Consider the following 22,447-nt stretch of genomic DNA (forward strand, 5'->3'; position numbering starts at 1 on the left):
ACGGAGGCCTCTGAACGATACTGGGACACATGGGTTTGTTCTACATCTCTCCACTCCTGCACACACTGCAGGGGAGGTTGTAAAGGCATGCGTTCTGCCCCCGGGTATGGAGGGAGCGCTCGATGCTGCCACACAGCGATGCCTCCCGGCCTCTTAAGGAGGCAGGAAGGGAGCCCACTCCCTTGGTAGAGAGACAGCGCAGAGGACGGGACCAAAACGGAGGAAGCAGCCTACATCAGGAGCAAAGGGTGAAGAGGAAGGACCCAGGTACCTTGGCATACTCCATCAAGTCGTTGCGTCCTTTGAAGCGGTTGTAGAACTCCGGCATCCTCCAAGGAGCGATGATCTGCAGGAAGGAGCAGAGACAGGGTCAGTCCAGTTGAACCACAGCCCTTGGCTACCTTTGTGGCCTGCTGAATCCCAGCCACGAGAGGCAGGTGGCCCAACCATCCTGGTCCCTCAGCCGCAGCTTTTCAGACTCTCATATGGTTCCCAGGGGTTGATCCCCTTCACAAGCGTGCGACAGGCCTGCGGTGCAGAGATCCTGACCCAGGGGCTCACAGTTGGCATCAGCAGGCCTGAGAGATTCCCTGTGAGCAAGCCAACTGGGAAGGATGTCCAGAGGCTGAAACGTGGCCAGGAGACCTACTTGGCTGAGAGTGCTGCATCCATTGCACCTATCCAACTTGACAAGGCACCCAGTGTAACAGGCAGAAGCAACGCGGAAAGGGGCCTTCACCCTGCTGCAACAAGCCAGGGCTCAGACCAATAGCACCCATCACAGGCATGAAGGTGAGTGCAAGACCTCAGCCCCAGTCGCCCTCCTGCCCAGTAGCTTCTGGTGAGAAACAAAGACATTCATGCATCCTGATCAGCCTTGTGAGCAGGGAGAAGCCTTCTCCTTCTCTCCCCCTTTAAAATACAGCACTGGCCTGAAAGCCTTGGAGAGCCAAGGCTGGTGTCTAACTACAGCTCTATCTGGAAGATCTTCCTCCAGCCCCACAAGTGCCTCAGCCCCGACATAGGGAAGCTATGTCTACTGGCCCACTGGATCCCTCTGCTCTCAAACAGGGGTGCGAGCACCGTCAGGGACTCACAATCACATCTCATCTTGTCTGCTGGAAACCGGCACCAGTGGGGAGCAGCCCCCGCACTGGTTAGCGGGGCCCTCCAGGCTAACCAGACATGGATCCAGCCTATCTTTTAGTTGCTACCATATCGACTGCCGAGCCCTGCATAGAGAAGCTTCCTCCCTAATTTTAATGCATTGCTTCGCACCCCACCAAAACCTGAGGAGGGGCAGAACTAGGTCTTACCTTACTTACTGCCGCTTCATGGATATCTAAGGAGCAACCGCTGCTGGCATTAGCAGGACCCTAAAGATGGGACTGGAGGTGTTTTACTGCACTGCAGTGAGCACCGTCTCCAGCTCACACACAAGAAGCTTTCGCATCTACCTTGAGATAAGGCTGAGAAGTGGACTCACCTCTGGCCCACCCCAATCCCAGGACTCCTGTGGCTCAAATAAAATGAACCCAAACCAATGCTCATTTGGGGGTGTCACAAAACCTGGGAGCATGGCCACATTTTGAGCCCTCTAACCTTTCTCCTTGAAGCCACCCCAGAAACGAGTCTGCTCTCCCCAGTCTTCTGCAGAAGACCTGCTGCTCCCCGCTTTCTCCGCAGGACGCCCAGACCCCTCACCGTTTTGGAAGAACACATCTAAAACACCCCAACCTCCAGCCAAAAATAACACACACACAAAGCTCCTCTCCAGCCTGGGTTGGTAAAATTCCTAGAGCAGGGAGTACTGCAAAGGGATGCTCATAGCCTGAAGCACAGACCACATCCACTGGCAGATTTAATCTCACCAGACAAAGGTGGAGTAACCCAAAACCCTTGCAAGCTGCCACTGTAACCCTAACGAGCGGCAGAATATGCCAAGACGGGGGGAGGGAGAAGCATCCATTATCCCACCAGCCACTCAACACAGCTGCCTTGTTACTGTTTGTTTCACGGTGTCGTGGTGTTTGGGGTAAAAATAGGTCAATTAAAGATCATTACAGCCCCCTCAAATGCCAAAACGTCACCTCAAGCAGCTGGCGGCTTGTTAAAGAAAAACGCAATCGCTTTGAGTCTGTGTTAAAAAATAAAAATTCCCCGCAGCCGACTACCCGGAGCCTCAGCAATGCTGCTGGAGGGCTAGGGAGCAACCTGGGGACCCCGCCGGGGACCCGAATGTCTGCCTGATTCTTCTGCATGTGGGAAGCACTAACGGGACCAGTTTCACACATGTCCGGACACCCAAAAGTACCACTGGGGAAGAGAATGGACCAGGCCCTGAGCGAGGCAATTCAGCTGCAGTTACTGATCAAAACGGAGAATATTCAGTAACCTCTTGCACAAGGAAAGGGGAACATGTCACCAAGACAGCTGTGCTTGGTGACGGCTTGTCTTCTCACATAGACCATCCTGGCGACAGCACCACGATGACCCTGTTACGTTTCTTTCCGACTCGCATCAGCACCCAGAAGCATGGGTGCTTGGATCCCGTGCAGGGATAGGACTCAAAATTGGGTCTTCGTGGATAGGACGGAAAATTTAGAAATAAGCCTAAGCTGCCAAACTGAGGTCTGGATTCACACTTGGCCAGAGCGTAGATGCCAGGGGTTTGAGTTAGGCTCATTTTTGCTGGCAACATTACAGACCAGGGGAGGTTTATGCCACAAGAAGAGCATCTCATGGTATCATGGCATCTCCTGTCTCATCCAAAACACGGAAAAGCAGAGACAGCTGGGAACATTGTGAAGACCCATGCGGGCTTATTTTAAGGAACAGCCTGCAGTGTGACCCAGGGGTCTAGGCAAAGGTGAGGTTGACTTCCCAGGCTGTGACCAAAGGAGATAAAAGCAACAAAAAAGGGTGCTTGATCCAGTTCCATTTCTTGGGGCCTCAAAAAAAAAAAATCATCCCTGAAGGCTACTTGGAGTTCCCTCACCCAGGGGAAGGGTCCAGGCTTCATGGAGCATTTCTGGACACTATACTAACCAGAAATGCTAGGAAAACGTTTTTCATCAAGACTTTCAAATGTGAAGGCTACAGCAACACTGGAAACATTTTAAAATGTGTTTCCACAACATTTTAAATGAAAAACCAAAGCCCTTCACTGCATTTTTAAAGATTTTGTCAAGAAAAAGGGTTATTTTTTTCCAGTTTCCCCCCAAATTGTCCCTACTAGACAAGCAAAGAAAGGAAGGGGAGACTGAAAGTAGGGAGGAAAGAAAGGAAAAAACAGGGGCGCTTCCCATTTCTAATCATGGGAAAATTCAAAAGAAGGAAAAACTCTCACTGAGGGAGAAGAAAAAGATTTCCCTTCACTAAAAACAGTCTTGAACGAGATTGTTATAGCCAGCTCCAACACAAACACTCTGAAAGGGGCTATGGTGGCAGAGTCGGCGCTCATGGCCACTCTTTTTGCAGGTGATGCCCTGGAGACCAGGTCAAAAAGAAGTGGAAGCATGGACCCCTTGGAGATCCCACAAGGTAGATGTGAAATGTGTGGAAGGCTTTTCCATGGCCCATACCATACCACAGAGAGTGAACCCAAGCACTCAAGAAGCATCTCAAGTACAGAGTAAACCTGCAAACAAGCATTACAGACCCTTCCCCATGCCAGTCAAAGGGTGCCCAGGTCTTCACCAGGCTTGGTGGAAGTCTACAGTCCTTACCTTGATCTTAGGGCACAGGGCGTAACAGGTGAGCTCAAAACGAATCTGGTCATTCCCCTGCAACAGAGAAGAGGTGGGCTGAGGACAGTCCTGTGACTAAGCCCCATCCCTCATGTTCAAACATCATCTGCGAACTTGGACGCAGGTGGTGGCAGCATCCCAGAGCAAGGCAACATGAATCAGGTCTCTCTGGTCTCCTCAGAGCTGAGGTCAAGATGGAGCCCAAGGCCCGGCTGTGCCCCTTCCCCAGCAGATATTCCCACTGGGGCCAAGGTCTAGGGCTATGCACCCCAGCTCCGACCACTGCAGCTTGTAGGGAGAGGGCTTTGGGACAGCACGGGGGAAAGGGGATGAGACAGGAAACTCCGGGTGTGTTAAGAACAGTACTGCCTTGTGCATTTGCCAAGCCATTTACAAAAGCAAGCAAGAGAACCAGTCAATGCCAAGCCGGGGCATCCTCGTGCAGCACAGGCAGTCTTTGGAGCACTTGCTTTCCCTGGCTGAGCTCATGAAAGCAAAAGCCCAGGGGTACCAAAGGCTCGTGAGCCAGATCCTCAGGTGGCGTAACTCCATTGCGCCAACATGGCTCCACAAAGTTACACCCGCTGAGAATCCAGCCCAGTGGCTCTCCATCTTCTCATCCTATCCAATGAAGGGAAAGCAGAGAAAAGGTCTGCAGATCCAAACTGAGGAAAAGAAACTACAGGAACGGTAGCAATGCAATATCAGGGGCCCGTAATATGTACAGCAGTGCCTGGAAACAAGAGATGCTGAATCTCAAGCAGGAGCGAAGGCCTGTTTGTCACACTGCCCCCCCGCTTTATTGTGTGCCCACGAACACATGACAAAAACGCTCTTATTTACCGGGACAGCAGCTAATGGGCAAGTGGCCCCCTGACTATATCAATGTGAGAGCATGAGAGCCAGCGAGACCCAGACAGTATCTGTCTCTAATTAACCTCCTCTCTCTGTAATCCCTAACCCATCTGTTTTAGAATTACTGGAGACGACAAATGCTGGCTCAAAGCCATGCCGCAGCCATATCGCTCTGTCCATCTCTGCCTCTGCTGTCAGCCAGGCACACGGCAGAGCTGAGAAAAACACAGCTCAGTGCTGCTGCCCAGCCGTGACGAGAGCCATGTTGCAGGGAGAGGTGCGCACACACGTACGCTTGAGCTGAACCAAAGGCATAAGGCACGTGCAGAAGTTGCCCTTTGCTGTGGCATCAGGCACTGCTAACTGTGAAGCCGGTCGCCATACAAGCAGCCTCTCAATAGGAGATCCCATCCAATTGGGATGAATAAACCTGCCCCAATCCTGCAGCAACTTGGGAGCTGCTCAGGACTTTGATTTGCTCACAGAACTTCACAGCCACTGCAGGGCGGGAAGCCAGACCTTCCTGAGTCAGGAGAACCAGCCCCTGAGCTAAAAGAGCATTGCCATTGCCTGCCAGCGGTATAGGACCTGTGGCTGGTAGCTGAGAAGCTCCGTCCCCATTTGGTAGAAGGCAACTTTATCCAGTGCATTACCCTAGGTAACCGATGCCTCCATAAGCTCCCAGGAGCAAATCATGCTCAGGAAAGGCAGGTAGACATCCCCTATTTGAGACAGAAAATCAGTGCAAGAGCAATCCGGCTCATAGGAATGACCTTGGTAGGAACAGCTGGCTCTTAGGCCATTCACTGGTTTCAGGCATAAACAGCTTGGGTTATGTAGGCAGCTGGACCTGCAAAGGGGAAGGAGAACTTGAAACAGAGGCCTTTCCTACATAGAGAAATGTTCACCCTACAGCAGCGGTTCCCAGGCTGTGGTACAGGTACCGCCTGTGGTACACAGACAACCTGTCAGTGGTATGCATTAACAGTTTTATTATAATTACTTTATATGACACGAATTTGCTGGTGGCACTTAAGGTTGAACTGAAAAAATTGCTGGCGGTACTTAAGGCTGTACTGTTTTAAATTGGTGGTGTGCGATCTGTCAGAGTCTGGGAACTGCTGCCCTACAGTACACTGGGCCCTGCAGACAGGCTCAGCTCCCTCTGGGAACACCTCTCACTGGGAAAAACCAGTGGCCTTTTTTGGTTTAGCTCCTGTTATTTCCAATATCAGGACATCCATGAATTTCCACCTCCCTAGGAACCGGCCCTGAGTCTGAGACTCCAGCTACCATGGGCGATCTCTGTGGCTTTAACTCGCCCTAACGTGTGCATGAGCTTGGGGCAGTGCTAACAGTTCATCTGTGCCCATCTCTGGATCAGCCCTGCAGAGAGGACAGGACTGTGCATGGCATGACTGAGCCATTCCAGGTGGCCAACGGAGGTGCTTTCATGCCTTTAGCAAGCCCTCTCCACTGCACCACAGGCACGTGTGACCCCAGGGATGCATTTAATGTTACCATAGGTATTTTTAGAGGGATGGATTTTCAGAAATAGCTGACGACCCCATACGCACTCAGCCTGCTAAATGTGTCACTGAGACATCTTGAGGGCTTGTCTAACCCAGGCTTACCAAAATGACTATGTATTGCTTTGGACCGCGAGCCTTAAAGGAAAAAAAACCCGATTACTGAAGCTAACCCAGGCTTACAAGACAACCTGAAAGTCAAACCGGGACAATGCAGAGTAAAAGCAACACACCAACGCAGGCTGCCCAGTCTGTACAAGTTCAGTGGCAGTCCAGATGTGGGCAATGCCAAAGGCATTTAGGCACCAAGCCCTCTTTGTGGACCAGGCCTAGGTTCTAAATCAGAACGAGTCACAGAGGGCTCCCGATTCCCTTGCAGGCAGGGACAACTCACAGGACCCAGGTCTGGAGGTCTAAGGGGACAAGCTGCAACAGTGAACTTTGAAGAAACCTTCATCTTCTTTCCAGGGAGCTGGGAGAGGAGCATGAAGGTGTTCCAGCTGCCTGCGGAGGGTTTAGATTGAGAGTGTGGTCAGGGGTAGAAAGGTAAGAAAGATTTATTGACTTAAGAAAAACACAACTACGCGTAGTAACAAGACAAACAATGACAGACAAAAGCAATTTGCGTTGGCAACTTATTGGCAGTCCCTCTGATGCTCAATACACAGCAAGCTTCTTTTTCCACAAAGTTCAGCGAGGTCAGGCGTCCCCGGACAACACTGTCTGAGGGGTGCCGGGAAGGACCCTGGAATGCAGTTCTTGGGCTCCTCGAGGTCCACAGGCCCACTGATCTAGGCAACAGCTAACTAATCCTTTTCACAGAGCTGCATCTTCCTTCTGAATGGTTTCCAAATATTTCAGCTAATTTATAGCTTTTGAAAGACACTGATAACGTACAACCACTTAGATTCCTTTTCTTCAACTGTCCTTAGACTGACCAATAGCAGTACAAGCCCTGCATTCTTTTGATAAGGTAATTTTAACTGCGCCACAGGGCCTTCCTACTTCTAGGCTCTGCTAAATTTGCTAGGCCTTACTTTATACAAGGTCTCACTACAACTTAAACTATATTAGGCTTTTAGCAACAACTTATAGCTTAATATCTAAACAAATACAGGAAAACATTTGGTCTAATCTTGACAGAGCCTTCAGCAAGAACTTTTATCACACAGACATACTTTTCAGCTGCCACAGAAGGCACTGAGGAGGATGGCTGTGTAGGGAAGAAGATCATGGAGTGTGAGATGGGGGGGGGGAGTTGATGGCTTGCTGGATTGTGGACACCCTTTCATCTTAATTGGTCCTTGCCAACAAGCCCCCTGGCAAGAGCTGTCTAATGAGGCCAGGTACCTTGGTGCAGGAGGGTAGGAGCAGCTCAGGGAGCTATTAGTCCTTTTTAGGGAATAGAGATGAGTGCCCAGTTTCCACCGCCACTAAACAGGATACCCTCCCCTCACCCCCCCTGTTCCCACAACCCAGGCCCAGCGGATACATTTGCTGCTGGTCCAGGGAACCCCCTGGGACTATTACACACGTTCACATATGAAAGTACATACACCAAAACACTAATTTCCCTTACAGGCCCAAAACACGTCCATCTGCTCCTGAGACAAGGGCGCTGCAGATGGTGCGCATTTAAGATGCTGGAGCCCCTGCTGCTGCCGCAGCCGGGAACGGCACATTCCCAGGTCAGGTTACCAGCACTCATCTCCTCCTCCCCAAACCATTAAGCTGAGGAGAAGACAGACTTGGCAGAGGCTCAGGGTGCTGCTTCCTGGCTACTCAGAGTCAGAGTTGGTGGGGGAGGGAGGTTGGCTTCTGCAGTGTCAGTCCACGGAGGTGACTTTTTAGCAGGGGGCAGCGGAGGGGAGCTCAGTGCAGAAGCAAGGGTATTTGGGGGCTGTATCACTCAAGTGCAGAGCATGGCAGCCAAGCAGGCATGGCATCTCTGGCTCCAGAGCCATGCAAGTGAATCCTGCTGCATGATGTGTGCCGCCGGGAATGGGACTTGGTCCTTCAGGCTGAGGCATCAAGGGATGCTGGCCCCATCCACTGTAAGCCTCTGAACTGACTTTTTGGATCGCTCAAGAGCACCCTCGAGTGGACAGCTTAAAGAGGAGCAAACAGAAAGGGTGACACCTGCACAAGGGAATATAGCAAGGCGCATGGGAAAAGCCTGTGCAGGGGAGCTGCACCACATAAGTGGCTCCCTATCCTCCACAGGTGACCAGCACTTTCAGATGAACAATAAGAGACTGAAGAGCTCTATCCTAGCAGACATCCCTCGAGATGCTGCCCCTCCTGCTTCTAAGTCTTAATCCGTTGCCTGTCACACCATACAGCAGCAAGCTCTTCAAACCCTCTGCTGAGGCCATCTAATAGCAATCGCCCTCTTCCTAGCTTGTCCCATTGTTTCTCCTTTGGGCAGGTTAACTCAGATTGGGCCCTCCTCCATCTTCTTTTCGGTGGACTCTGGAGGCCTGATACACCTCCCAACTTCCCACGGCACACCTGGAGATCTCTGACAAGCATCCAGCCTGGAAACAACTCAGTGGTTTTAGATGGGTGAATATAGAGAAGCATTTTCTAGCCAGCTCCATGTCCTCCTCGCTGGAGGCAGAGTGAATGTCCACCACAGGCCACGACAAGTGCACATGGTGCATGCATGCCCAGAGGAGAGAGGGCGCAGGTGGTGGAGGGGACATACCTATGCTTACAAAGTGTTTCCACCATCAGGGCTGCATCAGAGCAGCACCGGAAAAGCTAGTCCCAGGCTAGAAGAGAAGCAAGGGTTGACTGTGCTGCAGGAAAGCTCCATCTCGGTCTAGAATGAGGAAGAAGGAAGGAAGGAAGGCGACGTCCCTCATTGGTTTTACATGGGCAGGTTGTCTGGACCAGCAGCCAGGCCCCACTGTGCCACTCTGTGGTCTCTGTCTGCCTCTAGCGGGGGAATCTCCATATTGCCACCATTTGTGCTTGCTCTTTGCCGGCGGGGAGCAAGTCACCCACCTCCAGAAGGGCAATGCAGGGTCCTTGCCCCCTCTAGTGGAAAATGCTGGCCAAAAAAACTTCCCCCAATGTGGTGATCAGTGCCGCCTCGTCTCTCCCGAAGAAGGCTGGATAGATTTGCACCGTACAGACTAACCAAAGTAGATAGCTAGCTGGGACAAGCTTTCCCAAGTTCAAGCTCACTTCATCACCTGTGTCTCCCTGCTCTTCAGGGCATTCCAGATGAGGAGAACCAGCCCCACCTGCTAACCCTCAAGCAGTTGGAGCAGAGCTCTCAGGTGAGGAGAGAAAAAGATTTGTCCTAAAATAAAAGGAAGGTGGAAGGTACTGATACAACTTAAAAGCATCCATTTCTGCATCGCTTCTCAGAACTGCAGCAGCCCTGAGCTGCAGAGGTGAGCAGTCCTGCCTCTCAGCACCTCCCCTAATGCCACACCTCGCCCGCAGCACCCGCTTCCACAACTGGGGCCCAGGCAGCAAGAGGGGCCATTGGCTGCACTGCTGCCCAGGTATCCTCCAACCCTGACAGCCTCAGCACCACCGCTGGAGCACTCCCCATGCACCAGACACATGCAATCACATGCACCCCCCAGGAGAAAAACAAGCTGTTCCAGATCAGAGATTTGCAGCAATTTTCTCCTTTCATCTCCCTTGGAATATGACCAGTGAGGTCAAAGGAAGTCCTTCTTTATCCCCCTTGAAGCATGCCTGGGATGTTTTTATAGCTCCTAAGAGCGGATTCTGCCCAGAGTTGACTACACATGGGAGTTTCCATCCTCGGGGACATTTAATATTTCCAAATTTATTAAAGACCCCAAGTAAGTTAATATATCCTGACATGGAAGAGACAATTCAGAAGAGTCTCAGCTTGGAAGTTTGGATTCAGTGCATCTACACATGCACTTTAATGCTCATTAGCCTATTTTAATGCACATTAAAGCATCACTTTAAATACCATGCTACTTAGTTAATGCTCATTAAAATAGGCTAATGCACAGTAAGTGTCACTTAAAAATCATGATCTTTAATTAATGTGCATTAAGATAGGCCAATGCATATTTTCTTAGTACTTTACAATGGAGGTACTAGATCTAATGTGCGTTAACTAAAGCATGTTAATGCATGCACGTTAATGTAGATGTGCCCAGTTTTGACTTTAATCTACATCCATTCAGCTGCACATCATGTCTACAGAAGATGTTGTCCCAAAAACCTCACGCTCCCATTTCTCCTCTCTGAGCCAGGGTCTCAGGCCAGTCCAACAATGTGCCACAACCATGGCACTTCAATAACTCACCATGACAATGGGTAAAATGGCTGAGGGAAGTGCATTCTGGGAAATGAAGCCTAGTCTACTAAAATTGCCAGGAGGCATCAGGACAACTCAGGCAGACACTGGATTCATATCAGATAGCCCAAAACACTTCGGTTCAGCTCAACAGCCCCAAATATTTTGTCCTGGTTTCCCAAAGGATAAAAAAAATGAAGAAGTATGATAACATTTTACTTGGGAAACCTGACATTTTTTTCAAGCTACATTTTCCATTAAAAAATATGGAAATAAAATTCCCAGCCAAGAGTCCTAGAGAAGGGACACATGTAACCTTGACCAAACCATCTTCCTATGTCCCCGGTTACAGGGTGAAAGAGAAGGGAGCTCATGTCACCCAGGGGATGGGGGTGGTGAGCAGGCTAATTCCCCGACACAGTAAAGGATCCAGGTCTGTTTGGAAGGTGGCAACAAGTGCTTATTGCTGCTCTGCAATGACCCAGGGAGACAGCTAAGAGTGTGATGGATGACCACAAATTGCATTTCAAAGCCCAAATATATCCGAGCTGGTCCTTGGGGAAGCTCCATGCTCACCCGTCAGGGAATCCCATATTCACAAGCACCCAAAACCCAACTTAGAGTAAGGTAAACCTCTTCCCTTTCCTTACCTTCCCCGTGGCTCCATGGGAGACGTACTGAGCTCCTTCCTTCTGGGCGATTTCCACCTGCTTACGTGCAATGCAAGGCCTGGCCAACGAAGTGCCCAGGAGATACCGGTCCTCATACAGGGCATTGGCCTGGACTGCCAGCCAGATGAACTCCTCCACAAATTCCCTGCTGATGTCCTCGATGTAAACCTGCAGAAGGAGAGAGCCCCAAGCAATGAGAGTGGCCTAGGAAACTCCTATCGGCATAGGGTGCTTGGAACTGGTGGGATGGTCTATTTATCATTAGACTTCACCCTGCTCCACAGCGTCCCACTGGCTGCATCCATAGTTCTCATTTTTTTGCTCAGACTCCAGAAAGATCCAGCTACATTTTTTTCAAAGAATGGGCCCAATTCATCCCTGGTGCAGCATCATGAAATTCAATGGATGGTGTAATGGTACTAGTACAACTAATGCATCACATGAGAATTTTCCCTCTTCTAACGATTTGTAAAAGTTCTGCATCAACAGCTCTGGAAAACAAACCACTCTGAGAACAGATATTTGATGGCAGAAACTTCTTTATGGCACCCAACCCCCCCAAAATGGAGTGAATCCAAATCCAGCTGTCCTTGTCTGGGTGCAACCAGCAGCCCATTCCTCCATATGCAACCCCTGGTACCCATCAACCCCTCAAGGGCATCTTCTGATATTTAGAGGCAGGAAGAGAAAGCTTTAGAGGAACAATTTAAAAAAAAAAATTATGGCAGGAAAAGGATTTTTTAAAAACAGGGTAAAATGAATAGATGAAGAAGAAAAGAAACAGGGAATGAAAGACAGCATAGGAAACAGGTGCTGACATTTAGATGGAAGAGAAGAGAAAACAGGACAGGAACTTGGGTAGAAGCTAAAGAAGAGATAGCCTTTAGTTCCTGCTCCAGGAAGATGGATCCTAAACTCCCCAGGCCAAAAGCTTTGCAGGCTGGCATGCACCTTCATCATCCAACTGTGAGTTGAGAAAGGGAGAGGAACCCCATGAAGCACTTCTTACAACTTGGGGACCCCTGCTATGGAGAGCTGGCTCCATGCAATGCTTTGCACCTGGGAGTTAACAGCAGCTTGGTAATCTGTAGGTGAGAGGAATCGCCAGAAATGCTCCTGGCTTCATATAGGAGGAAGGGTAGCTGGCCATCCTTACCAGAGGTGTCCCAGCTCTGAGGCTGGAGGTGGCCCCCCAGTTTGAGTGCACAGGTCCCAACGGCCCAATGGGGCCATAAGGCTGCAGAGATGCACCACACAGACTGTGTGGGGGCATGAGGGATGCCCCCCTTCTGGTGGCAGGGCACACAGAGGAGGTAAATAGCTGTTTAGCATTGCAGGGACAGCAGCTCTCCCACCGCCCAAATGGCAGAGGTCTGGATTCATGGTCCAGAATCCCAGCCCAGCCCCACTGTGCATCGACTACGTATTTTATTCAGTACCCCTGCCCTCGATCTGCCGGGGAGGGCTCATTACTTTAGCCCCTGCCAGGACCTGCAGGTCTGTTGCCCTCCTTGGCATGAGAGGAGGGAGAGGCCTTTGAATAACACAGAGCAGCACTGATGCTGGGGGCTGGCGTTACCTTTTTGGCTCCCAGGCTCAGCGCTTTCTTTCTCGCCTCTTCGAAGTTCTCATTCTGCCCAATGTTGGCCTGGAAACGAGAACGAGAGAAAGCGCAAGAAGTGAGGACCTAGAACGTGAGCTCAACCCTGCCAAGCTCTGGCCAAGGAGTCTCCAAGACTGTGGAGCAAGGAGGAACCCAGAATCCTCTGGCTTCATCCCACGGGGAAAGACGACCCCAAAGGGCAGAAGGCTCCAGGCTATGGCGAGGTTAGAGTGGAGGTCCCGCTTGCCCCAGCTGCATGGCTAGAGGACACCCCTACCCGACAGCGAAGGCTGCCCTCAGCCAGGGGAGATGCCATTCCCTGCCAGGGCTGCAGAGACACCTGCGTCCCTGACAGGGAGGACTCCAAGCCTGTTCCTGCAATGAGCCCAAGCCCGAGGATGTACGGCTGTGCTGGTGACCCTTGCCCATCGAGCAGTGGGAATGATGCTCCACTCTGTTTGCTATTAACCTTTACCAGCCTCCCCAGGCCATGCATGGCCACATCCCCTTTTCTGCTGTGACCCAGCCATTAAATCCCTGCTGCCACAACAATCCCTGACCCAGAGTCCAGGCTGATTCGCATGACCCTCTGCCAGCTGGATCAGTGCCTGGTCCCTTGGTGCATACCCAGCTGGTCTCTGCCACTCCAGGAGGCTAATAGGGAAAGGGTTGGCAACTGGGTGCATTCCCCTGGAACCCATTAATGAGGCCTCACACCTGCCCATTTCCCACCTGGCATAATGAGATGCAGCCCATAGCTCTGCTAGGCCACGGGGGGGATGCTGGGGTCCAGTGGCCCATCCCCAGGGAGGGTGGTCACCCCTCTCTCTTGCTGTACAGGGAGGGTGTCCCAGCCCTAGCAGGCTCCTCCATGGCCCCACATGTTCTGAGAAGCATTATATTAGCCAGAAAGCAACAGAGCATTGCTGCAGCCTCAGCTGCCATGCGAGCAGAGCTCAAGGAGCACTGGGCTGCAAACACCGCTGTCATTTGTGGAGTCCAGTCACCCCATCCCCCCCATGCAGATCCCCCCTGCTCCTGCTGTCACACCAGGCTCTGCCCCTGCCAGGCAGAGAGAACAGAAGCACTTGGGTGCTGAGAGCCCATCACACACCCTGCCTTGCCCACCCGAGGGAGACAGGCTGGCAAAGCCAGGGAGCACAAGGAGACAGGCTGTAGCTTCTTACCAGGTAAGCAATCACATCATAGCCTTGCTCTTTCAGCCAGACCAGGATGCAGGAGGTGTCCAGGCCACCGCTGTAGGCAAGCACCACCGTGCCCTTGGACTGAGACATGGTACCTGGGGGAAGCAAGGGAGCACAGTCATGCCCCAGCCACCATGCTGGGACAGCCAGGGCTCTGCCACCCAGCACTATGTCAAGAGAGACTGGAACCTGACAGATACCCTCATGCTGCAAGGCCATCAACCTTATGCCCATTTTACATAGCGGGGAAACCAAGGCACAGAGCAGGGAAGTCACTCAGCGAATGTGTGGCAGAGCTGAGACTAGGAACCCAACTCCAACTCCCCGAGCTCCAAGCACAAGGTGACGACCTCTCAGTGCGGGGATGCCTGGCTGGCATCTCACGCATACCCCCAAAGCAAACATTTATCTCCTACAAGAGGAAAAGCTCCTCTTGCCCTTGAAGGGTGGTGGGGGACAGCACCAGAGACAAAAAATCATCTAGCTCCCCCCCTGACAGCCTCCTGGTCCAGGCTGCTCTGGCTTAGCTCACGGACCGGAGGAGCCTGCTAAGGGAAGTGGCAGTGTGGCAGGAGACAAAAAACAGCCCAGCAGACAGATTCATTTGGACTGTGAGAGAGCATCTGGATCATCAGAGGAATGAAGAACTGCTGGAGAAGGGCCAAGGCCCCTGACGGAGCAAGGACTGGTGAAGTGCCAGGGACCAACAGGTTGCAGAGAGCTGCTGCTGCCATGGGCAGAGGGGTTAATGGCGGGGGGCAGTCTTGGGGCATGCTCTGCAGTAACAAGCAGCAAACTCATAGGACCATGGTCATGCATTACAGGGCCTAACCCCAGGAGACGGGCACGGGCAACACTGGACCGGCACGTGCCACTGGACCCCTCATCGGATGGGACCAGAGAACAGGCCAGATCTGGGTCACTTCACTAATGACTCCAGGCTATAGCAATGGGCCCAGGGGTGGGTTTCTCTGCTGCTGCAGCTCCACGTCATGTTAAAGCATGCCTGACAGCAACACCCAAAACCCCACCAAAACACATGGTTTGCATGGGAAGGGAGACCAAGCAATGGAAAGGAGAGCAGCCAAGGAAGAGGCACGTCAAGCAGCAGCGCGCAGTTACCTCCACTCCGATGGCTGACCAGGACCTTTGGGCTCCTTCCTCAAGCACTCAGCAAACTCTCTGCAAAGGAACCAAGCAAGTGAGACTGCTGCAGCCAAGTGTGTCCCCTGGAGACCCCAGGGACGTGCAGTTGAGATGGAGTTTGGAGTGAGACACGGAGGCACAACCAAGCAGGGCTGGCAGCTTCCAGGGCGGTGCAGGGTCCTGATCCCGCACACGGCGAGCAGAAATGGAGACCCTGCCCTAGCAGGGAAGTGCAGTGGCCCACCAGGTGCAGCTGGTGCCCCCCTGCAGAATCCAGCCAGCTGGGCAGGGGACGACCACAGCACTGGCTTCAGAGTCCAACTGCTGTGCGGGTAATACTGGGGGTTGATGACCAGGAAGAGTCTCGTGGGAGGGCCAAGGGCTCTGTGCTACGTGTGCCAAGGGAAGCCTGAGGGGGAAACTGCTGCAGAGCCCTGGAGAGGCATTTCAGAGATGGCTCAGGAGAAAAAAAAAGAGGAGGGAGGGTCTTGCCCTTGGCTATCAGGCAGGACCTGGGAGATCTGGGCTCCAACAGCAACTAGCACAGACACCTGGCAAGCCCTCAGACCGGGTTTGCGAGCTGGGGTTTCATTAGTCTGCAAGGCCAGTGGGGCTGGATTTCCCAAAGAAACCTGTGCTTCAGATGCCAACAGCTGGGAAATCCAGCTCCAGCGATGGGTGCCCAGTTCTTAAGCAAACCCTGGCCTTAAGTCTCCTCCCTCCTGCCCTCTGGGTACGTCTATGCTGCAGTCGCCGGGGCAGGGATGTGACCATTGATGCAGCCATGTCCAATCTTTCCAGCATGGGCCAGCTGCCCACATAAGTCCCCAGGGTCCCTGGCAAGCATCTGCACTCATATCCAGGCAAGCAGGCTGGAAGCTAGCGCAGGTCTGTGCACGCATGCTGCAGTCACATGGGGCTGGCACGGCACCCCTGTTTGTCTGTCCAACCGGCTTAGATTGCAGGCTCCTGTCTGTCATCTGCTACGTGCTACCAGGATGGAGCCCTGACTTTGGCAGGGGCTTCTGGGCACTGCCAGGATGTCAACAATAATAGAGCAGGGCTGGGTCGGGCACCCGAAAGTCACATCCTGCATCGCAGGAGGACCGTTCTTCTTAGATTTGCACTAAGGCCTCACAGAGGATGTCCATGCCAGGGGCAGCAAGCTGTGAATAATGAGCATTTTCCCTCTTTCAAGCTCTTCGCAAACATTGGCTCTTACACTGTCCTCCCCATTGACACAAAGGAAGATGAAGGAGACGCCCGAAGCTGCAGAGAAAGTCACTGCCAGAGCTCGAGCCAGAATTTGGGGCTTCCACCGCCACTCTCCCTCCCTGCACGGTCACCACGGGTTAAGCACCCCATACACCTAAATATCAGCCCCACATGCACGCCCCTTCTAGGCAGATCTGTTAATCGATTTACAAAGATCAGGCAGATTAACAGCAAATGCCTCCACTCTTCACATGGGGACACTCAATAGGAGACCCGGAGCTTAACCGGCCCTGCAGAGCAACGGGACTTTTAGCACGCTCAGCTCACAGGCAGAAATAAACCCACGGCTTTGTGCAGTAGGTGAAATTTCTCCAGAGACAGCCTTCAAATGGCATTACCAGCCATTGCTTCCCCTGTGTCTGGGTATGCTGTGTCACTCGCACTGTCACCCAGTGTGGACACACACTCAGGTGGATACTTTCTCAAGCCAGTGGAGGGAAATATTGTCCTACACACCTACACATCCCTTCACCCCAACATAAATGGGCTGGAAGATCCCCGGTAGGAAGGAAGGATCCTTGTGCTACTGCAAACACCAGCCAACACGCTCACAACCACCTGCTGCATGTCCTCCGCAGCCATGGAGGATCTCTCAGCCCTCCGCAAACCGTCCTGGACTGAAGCAGCAGAGCTCCCTGTGCCAGGGCGCAGCATTCGAGGGGCATCACCAGGGGTACTTGATCAAGGGCAGAGTGAGGCCGGGAACCCTGTTCTTCTGACCCCTCTTTCAAGACCAATTTTCTAGCCGCTGTTTGAGTGAACTGGAAAGTACCTGGTGGTGTACTCGGTAACAGTACCTGCGGGAGCGAGACGGAGCACACGCAGCCCGTTGGCTTTGGAGGGAGGGATGTGTTGTACGCAGAAGTGCCTGAGACAGCAGGGATGCACACTAGACTATGTTGCCTATGGTAGTGCTGGTTAACTGCTCCGAGGCTACAATAAAACCCACCGTTCGAATCCACCCACCGGTCTGGGTACGCAACACGAGCATGGCAGGAAGTTCCCAACCCTGCAAGGCTCAGCAGGAGGGGATGAACTCACCTGAACCCAGAGCCACAGCGCTGGGAGAGACTGGCTCTCTCTGCCATGCTAGCTCATGTCAGGATTGCCACTAAATAATCCTAGTTCTGCTGGGACTCACCCAGCCTCAGGTGAGCCAAAGGCACCGGTGTGTGAAGCAACCCTGGCCAGAGCTGCTCGCTGAACTGCATTCAGGCTCTTGGCACATCAGTCCCTCACTGGCCCCAGCTGCTCCCTGAATGGTCTCTTCAGGCCTGTGTCACCAGTGTCGCACCCCTGACTTATCCAGGGGCGCAGCAGGGACCGGCGCAGCCTGCGGTGCTCCGTCAGACCGGATGCTGAGGCCGCTGACCTTGGCGCCAGCTAGAGGCATTTCTGCGGCTCGTGGGCTGCAAGGAACGGGTGGGTGCAGAACAGACAGCTTCCCAGAGCCAGCGTCTCCTGCAGCTCCCACGCAGGGCCCCGGGGTGGGGTATGGAGACCACAGGCACCAGTTAAGCAGGAAATTACTAACCCTCCCAGAGGGCAGGGCAAGGAGGAAGCTCTGGAGGGCACAACTGCAGGCGCTTTCACTTCTCCCTGGAGCCGTGGGGCAAGGGCTGTGCTGGTGCAGGTTGGCAGAGCTCCAATCCCTTCCAGGCAAGTGGGACAATTTACGATCACTCCCAATTTCACTCAAGCCTGGCGGTTAGCAAATAAGAAACAGGCAGATTGTCCAATCTGATTACCAGCACAGCCGAGGTCTGGCATCAGTCGGCTTCCCCGAACCTGTGCCTCGCCCTGCCCCAACCTTTGCTAGGCAAAGCATCCCCCAGCTCGGCCTGAAAGGGAGGGGGCAGACTGGCCTAGGGTCGAAACGCTCCCAGGGACATGAAACACATGGCAAGGCAACAGATCTAGTGCTCTTTTGCCGCTTTGTTGGCTCCAAAAACCCCAGCCAAAGGCGCTGAGTGGCATATCCTGGAACATGACCAGAGACCTGTTTTATTGCATAATGATTGCTGGGTGTTGCACCTTCCCCTTCACAGGCCGGGCATTTACAGGAAGATAGCAGGATAGACTTACTGTACTAGCGGTGCCTAAGCGTTCGTGAGCCCTGGGACTTCTCTTTCTGGAAAGGCCCAGTGCTAATAACCCCCTCACTGCTCCCCGTAGTTGGCTTCATGAAATATCCCTCTGACTCTTTCTTTAGGTGAATTTAGTGCTGGGGAGAGAGGTGCTTTGGAGAACAGTGCCATCCCCCCAGCCACAGCATAGGAGCAGGGACCGTGGGATTTTCCCATGGCATTTTTCCTCCATGCCCTGTTCAGGGCTCAGCTTCTGTGCCAGGATGGCCAGCAAAGAGGGCCACTTAACACAAACCACAGTGGTTTTGGGGAGATGAGCACCTGTGTGATGAAAAGTGTTGCGAGGGCTGAGTTTCAAGCCTGTGGCTCTTGGGGAGGACACTTGATGTCAAGCATTTCAGTATGAGCTCAGGCTGTGTACGGGATCTCTAAGCCCTGCACCGTGCTGCAAACAGGACACCTGTATACCTTCTCACCCCAGGGGCACACGGCCATCTGGGGCTGGTACCAGCACCCAAGGACTGCTCCCTCATTTGCTCCCTGTGGCATAATGCCTCATTTTATTGGAGGACTGTTCTTCCCAGGTGAATACTACAGTTTTTGCAACTGTGTCATTGCCAGTGTGGCTGGCTAGGCCTAAGGAAAAGAGTGAGGCTCTGAGAGCCGGAGGGATAAAGATAAAAAAAAGAGTCCAAGGAAAGACCAGAGGGAACTGGAGTGGCACAATAAAGATGGTTTGTTTTGGAGCAGAGTCTGCCATGCTATTTTGGGCCACTGGCACTCTGATACCCATCTTGTTAAAGAAGAAAACAACCCCCCACCCCTTCCTGCAAGCCAACCAGAAAGAGCAGATCTTGGAGGTGGGGGTGCTATGGGTCACCAGGGAAGCCAGGGACTGAGAAGAGCCTGGGTCTCAAAGCCAGAGACTTGCGCCTTGTGAAGCTAGGGCAGGGCTGGCTGCAGGGGGGTTATCGCAGGAGACGCAAACCGCATAAGGCTGCTTCTTAGGGAGCCTCAAGGCAAAGCTCCCCACATGCCAGAAGCAGACAACCTGCCAAAGCACTGAGACCTTGCAAATTTTATGTCGCACGTGCCACCAAGCCACTACTTAAAACACACAAACACCAATTTGGGGTTATCTCTGGCACAGGTTCTGCGTAGGAAACCGTGGATGACTGTGCCATTGTTAATAGCCTGGCTCCACCCCGTTGCCATTTCTCAGGGGAAACATGTTATAATAGCTCTGATCACTAAATAGCAGCGCCTGGTCACTGTATTATCACTAGTGACCCAAGCTGACACAGTCAGGGGCCCAGCTGAGTGATGACAGCTTTTGCTGAATGCAGAGGGAGGCTGAGCCGGAAACTTTACGGGACACGACCCATTAACAGGCCTCTGAGCCATCCAGGGCTCTGTGAAGCCAGTTGTCCCAGCCGCGTTTCAAAGACCCAAAATCCCAGCTAGACAAATGCTGCTGAACAGGACATGTTGTAAGCCCCAGCCCTCTTCCTGAAAACAGGGGGGGGGGGGGGGGCGGGACTGAAGATGCCTTTTGAAACACTGCGGAGAGCAAGGAACTTGTGAATTTTGCCCTCGCCCCCTGCGCAGAAAGGCGCTGTCAGAGAGCACGAAGGGCGCACCGGGAGAGTCAGATGCTTCTCTCTAAGCCAGGGGTGAGCAAAGTGCAGCCCATGGGCAGATGCGGCCTGCCAGGCCATTCAAGTCGGCCCGCGGGGCCCCTAAAAAATTTAGGAAGTTAATGTTTATGTGCCCTGGCTGCCCGTCATGCGGCCCTCGATGGCTTGCCAAAACTCAGTAAGCCGCCCTCCACCCAAAATAATTGCCCGCCCCTGCTCTAAGCCCTGCACCTTGAAGATCACCCGCCTGGAGGGCAGGGATCTCCCTTCTCGTTGCCGCCCCTGCTGGAGTGAGATAAGGTTACTGGAAGGGCTATTTCCTAGCAGGAAATCTCTTTTCTAAGGAGGGATCCCATTCAGATCCCTCAAACTCATCCCTGTCTCGTGACAACAGGACTCAGCTCTGCAGACGGGCTCAGCTATTTCCAGACATGAATTCATCCACAACTTTCCCCGTGAGGGTGGCTCTGTTTTCGCCGGCACGGACAGGTGGACGAAGCCAGGGGAATTGGTCAAAACATCAGGAGTGCCAGGGACTTGGAAGTCAGGCCCCAGGGCACGGCGGGGAGAGGTGGAACTGGAAAGCGGGCGGTCTCACCGGTGTTTCTTCCCCGAGCCCACGTGGTCCGTGAGGGACAGGAGGATGGTTCCCATGAGCTGTCCCCACTAACGGAGGGGAAGGGGGACACCGAGAGAGCTACAGGATTGTCTTCCCAGGGCTGGCTGCCAAAGCCCTCTGCCAGGCAGCGATCCCCAGCACTTTACCCCGGGGACCGTGCCAAGGAGGCCGCAGGTCTCCAGGAAGGGAGAGGGTGTTTCCTAATTTGCCTGGAGCTGAAGTTCTGGGACATGAAATCAGAGCAAACACGCCGCGGCTGAAGGGCAGGGCTCGGGGCTTTCTCAGCGCGGCTGATTATGGTGTGGCAACTTCCCTGCGATTGCTGCCATCCCTTTTGCAGGAACTGCCAGTTCTTATAGCTTTTCTTTTCTTTTGTTTTTGCCTTCAGGGAAATGCCAGAGCTGCAAAAACCATCAACGTGAAAAGACTTGCAACTCGGCACGCAAGAGGAAGTCCTGCCCTGGAGCCAGTCAGCAAAGGGCGCAGGTTAGGGCGAGCGGCACCGTCAGTTGTAATACCAGCCCCCAGACTCAAGCCCCCCTCCGCGCACAGCTGCCTGCAGAGCGCACGGAGGCTGGGCGCGGTGGCGGACGGGCGCTTGGCATGCAGTGGCACCGGGGTGCTGGGGGAACAGGGCAATGGGACATGTCACCGGGGAGGGAGGGAAGGGGGCGCTGGGGGAACAGGGCTAGGGGCAAGAGCAGCCTGCTGTTGGTGCAGCACTGCGGGCTCACTGGACCAGGCACTATCGAACCCAAGCAGCCCTGCCCCGAGGGGCTCACGGTCCATGCAGAAGTGGGGTTCGCTGCCACATCAGGACGCGCACGGGTTTACTCCAACCTGATTACACTGACATAGACCTGTCTGCACTGGGGGGAAGCCTCCCATCCAACCCAGCCCACGGCAAACCCCCCCCATGGGTTTCCCTGGGGCTGGGATCCACCAGGGTGCAGGGATGCAGCCCCGGGCAGAGCAGCATGAGTCTCTGGGGCTGGGCACAGATTATTGCAGAGCAGAGACCCCCCCCACACGCCCTGCTGCACCCCCCCCAATGCATTTACCCTGAGGTCCCAGGCAAGCGGGGGCCCCACTGCCCCTGCACTAGGCCGGCGGGAGCTCTCTCCTCCGCTCCCAGCCGCACTCACCCAGGCAGGGCGATGTCTCCAGCTGCAGCTCTGCCACCTCCTCTCTGCTGGCATCAGCATCCCTGGCTATAAGCAGAGGCGGAGGCGGGGCCGGGCTGGGGCTGCCCTGTGGGCTGGCCCCACCGTGCAGGGACTGCCCTCTGCCCAGCCCAGCCTCTGCTTCCCCTGCCACACGCCGCACAGCAGGGCAGAGAAACACCGGGCAGGGCTCCCGCCCAGGCAAGGCGAAGCCCAAGCCTGGCACAGCCCAGCAGCCAGAGGCAGGCTATGAAAATCAGCGGCCAGGAGCCTCATCTCAGCCCGCTGCCCGGAGCTGCACCCACTTGCCACCTGCCTGCACGCACCGCCTTGCACGGCAGAGTCCGGATAGCAGCCCTGCTGCAGGTACTGCCCAGCCGTGGGATGCGCCATGTACCAGGCAAGCACTACAGAGCACCCACCTGGGATGGGGAGAGAAGGGGGTAGTTTCTTGCTCTTCCCGGGAAGTGCTGGCAAGCAGAATCCAATGCATCTGTTTACATGCGAACCTGTCGCTGCTCCCCAGAGGCTGGCACAGTCTTTTCTAACCTGAATGCATTGCTACTTGGCAGGGAAAATGCCAGCATCCTTCCGTGCTCATATCACAAGCT

The 22,447-nt window shown here is 53.6% G+C and overlaps 1 protein-coding gene across 3 annotated transcripts in view; it reads right to left on the reverse strand.

Annotated features, from left to right (window-relative positions):
* Window positions 1–21,910, reverse strand: part of ASS1 (argininosuccinate synthase 1) — a 65,661-nt gene extending 43,751 nt beyond the window's left edge. The window contains exons 1-7 of one of the 3 annotated variants that reach the window (XM_090022582.1): window positions 21,819–21,910; window positions 15,032–15,091; window positions 13,892–14,004; window positions 12,681–12,749; window positions 11,081–11,269; window positions 3,729–3,785; window positions 272–346 (exon numbers count right to left, since the gene is read on the reverse strand). In XM_090022582.1, the coding sequence (XP_089878708.1) occupies window positions 272–346; window positions 3,729–3,785; window positions 11,081–11,269; window positions 12,681–12,749; window positions 13,892–13,999 (498 nt within the window). In that variant the 5' untranslated portion in view covers window positions 14,000–14,004; window positions 15,032–15,091; window positions 21,819–21,910. Of the gene's footprint in view, window positions 1–271; window positions 347–3,728; window positions 3,786–11,080; window positions 11,270–12,680; window positions 12,750–12,981; window positions 13,106–13,891; window positions 14,005–15,031; window positions 15,092–21,734; window positions 21,757–21,818 lie in introns of those variants that run through there. The other 2 variants (XM_090022583.1, XM_090022584.1) reach the window with 2 other exon arrangements.
* Between the last annotated feature and the right edge of the window lie 537 nt (window positions 21,911–22,447).

The sequence above is a fragment of the Crocodylus siamensis genome, chromosome 11 (genome assembly GCF_052110815.1).
Source record: "Crocodylus siamensis isolate JL-2025a chromosome 11, ASM5211081v1, whole genome shotgun sequence".
Lineage (NCBI taxonomy): Eukaryota > Metazoa > Chordata > Crocodylia > Crocodylidae > Crocodylus > Crocodylus siamensis.